This window comes from Peromyscus eremicus, chromosome 4, assembly GCF_949786415.1.
Source record: "Peromyscus eremicus chromosome 4, PerEre_H2_v1, whole genome shotgun sequence".
Lineage (NCBI taxonomy): Eukaryota > Metazoa > Chordata > Mammalia > Rodentia > Cricetidae > Peromyscus > Peromyscus eremicus.
This window is the reverse complement of record NC_081419.1, coordinates 65,571,077-65,572,811: the sequence shown is the minus strand read 5'-3', so window position 1 is coordinate 65,572,811 and position 1,735 is coordinate 65,571,077. Positions and strand designations below refer to the sequence as shown.

At 36.4% G+C, this 1,735-nt stretch overlaps 1 protein-coding gene across 1 annotated transcript; it reads left to right on the top strand.

The window, feature by feature from the left end:
* Positions 1-447: 447 nt before the first annotated feature.
* Positions 448-1,392, top strand: LOC131908341 (olfactory receptor 4A16-like). Its single transcript, XM_059259395.1, has one exon. The coding sequence runs from the start codon at positions 448-450 to the stop codon at positions 1,390-1,392; it is 945 nt and encodes a 314-aa protein (XP_059115378.1).
* Positions 1,393-1,735: the final 343 nt, after the last annotated feature.

The following is a 1,735-nucleotide window of genomic DNA, read 5'->3' as shown; positions in this document are numbered from 1 at the left end:
TTTATTTTCAACCAAGTGTATGGATTTCTTAAAATTAACACCCTTTTCTTGTCATCGCTGACATTTATGAAAAAACAATTTTTTTCATAAATGAAAAATTATGTTAAATTATTTTAAGTAAGAAGTCTAAGTATATTAATAACTGTGGAATTTTTGTTTGGTCTTAGATACAAAGATCCACTTAAGTCTTGACAACAAACCCATTTGCTGGGGGCTCAACAAAAATCACCAAAAAAGAAATAGTGTTATCAACACATCAAAGGTGCATGGTGGAAAAGAAATTTGCTATATGCTTTTTAAAAATCACTTGGGATTCACATCTAAAAACTAAGGATACTGTAAACTGAGGAATGCTGTTGATAATAAAATGTTTCTTTTTCATGTTCACAATTTCATGGCAGGTGTTATCCTGAGTCATTATCTCTGAATCTACCCTTGTAAGACTAAATGGGGCAGAGCAACAATGTGACAGAATTTGTCCTGCTGGGTCTCACTCGGGATCCTGCTGGGAGAAAAGCATTGTTCATCATGTTTTTACTCATCTACATCATGACAATGGTGGGCAACCTGCTCATTGTGGGGACAGTGATTGCCAGCCCCTCTTTGGACTCCCCAATGTATTTCTTCCTTGCCTGTTTGTCACTCCTGGATGCTGTTTATTCCACTGCCTTCTCACCCAAATTGATTATGGACTTAATCTGCAACAGAAGAACAATTTCAGTTTCAGCTTGTATAGGCCAGCTCTTTGTAGAGCACTTATTTGGTGGTGCTGAGGTCTTCCTTCTGGTATTCATGGCCTATGATCGCTACGTGGCCATCTGTAAACCCCTGCATTATATGAACATCATGAATCGTCGGGTTTGCATTCTCCTATTAGTGGCAGCCTGTGCTGGAGGCTTTGCCCACTCTTTTGTTCAAGTTATCTTTGTTTACAACCTTCCTTTTTGTGGCCCCAATGTCATTGATCACTTTATCTGTGACATGTATCCATTACTGGGATTAGCGTGTACTGACACTTATTTAATTGGCCTCACTGTGGTTGCCAATGGTGGAGCAATTTGTATGACTGTCTTTATCCTTCTCTTAGTCTCCTATGGGATTATTCTAAACTCTCTTAAGACACATAGTGAGGAAGGGAGGCGTAAAGCCCTGTCCACCTGCAGCTCCCACATCATGGTGGTTGTCCTCTTTTTTGTTCCCTGTATTTTCATGTATGTTAGACCTGTCTCCAACTTTCCTATTGATAAATCCCTGACTGTAGTTTATACAATTATCACCCCCATGTTGAATCCTTTAATATACACTCTGAGAAATTCAGAGATGAAAAATTGTATGGAAAAACTTTGGTGTGAAAGATTAACTATGAAAAGATTAAGAATGTTTCCTTGCTGAATACGTTCTAGTTCCAAAGCTACAAATAGTTAATAAATTCTACTAAATATTATGCAGTATGCTCAGGGAATTCTCTAGGTATGCTTTTCTTTACACAAAACCAGTGAGGAGTAGAATCAATTTTCCATTGAGATTAAAATTAATCTAATGGATTTTTTGCATATTACATATGAGAGAACTAAGCTAATATTGTAACTATTTTTTAATTTATTTTAATTAAGGCATAGAAAACATGGGTTTATTATTTTTAAGCAGTCAGCTAATCAATATTTTGAAATTATGATCATCTACATTCATGAGAAATCAGTGAGAACAATCTCTAGATGAATTTCTGGGGGGGAAA

Coding starts and splice junctions, on each gene's coding strand:
- LOC131908341 (XM_059259395.1), top strand. CDS start 448: ATGGGGCAGAGCAACAATGTGACAGAATTTGTCCTGCTGGGTCTCACT.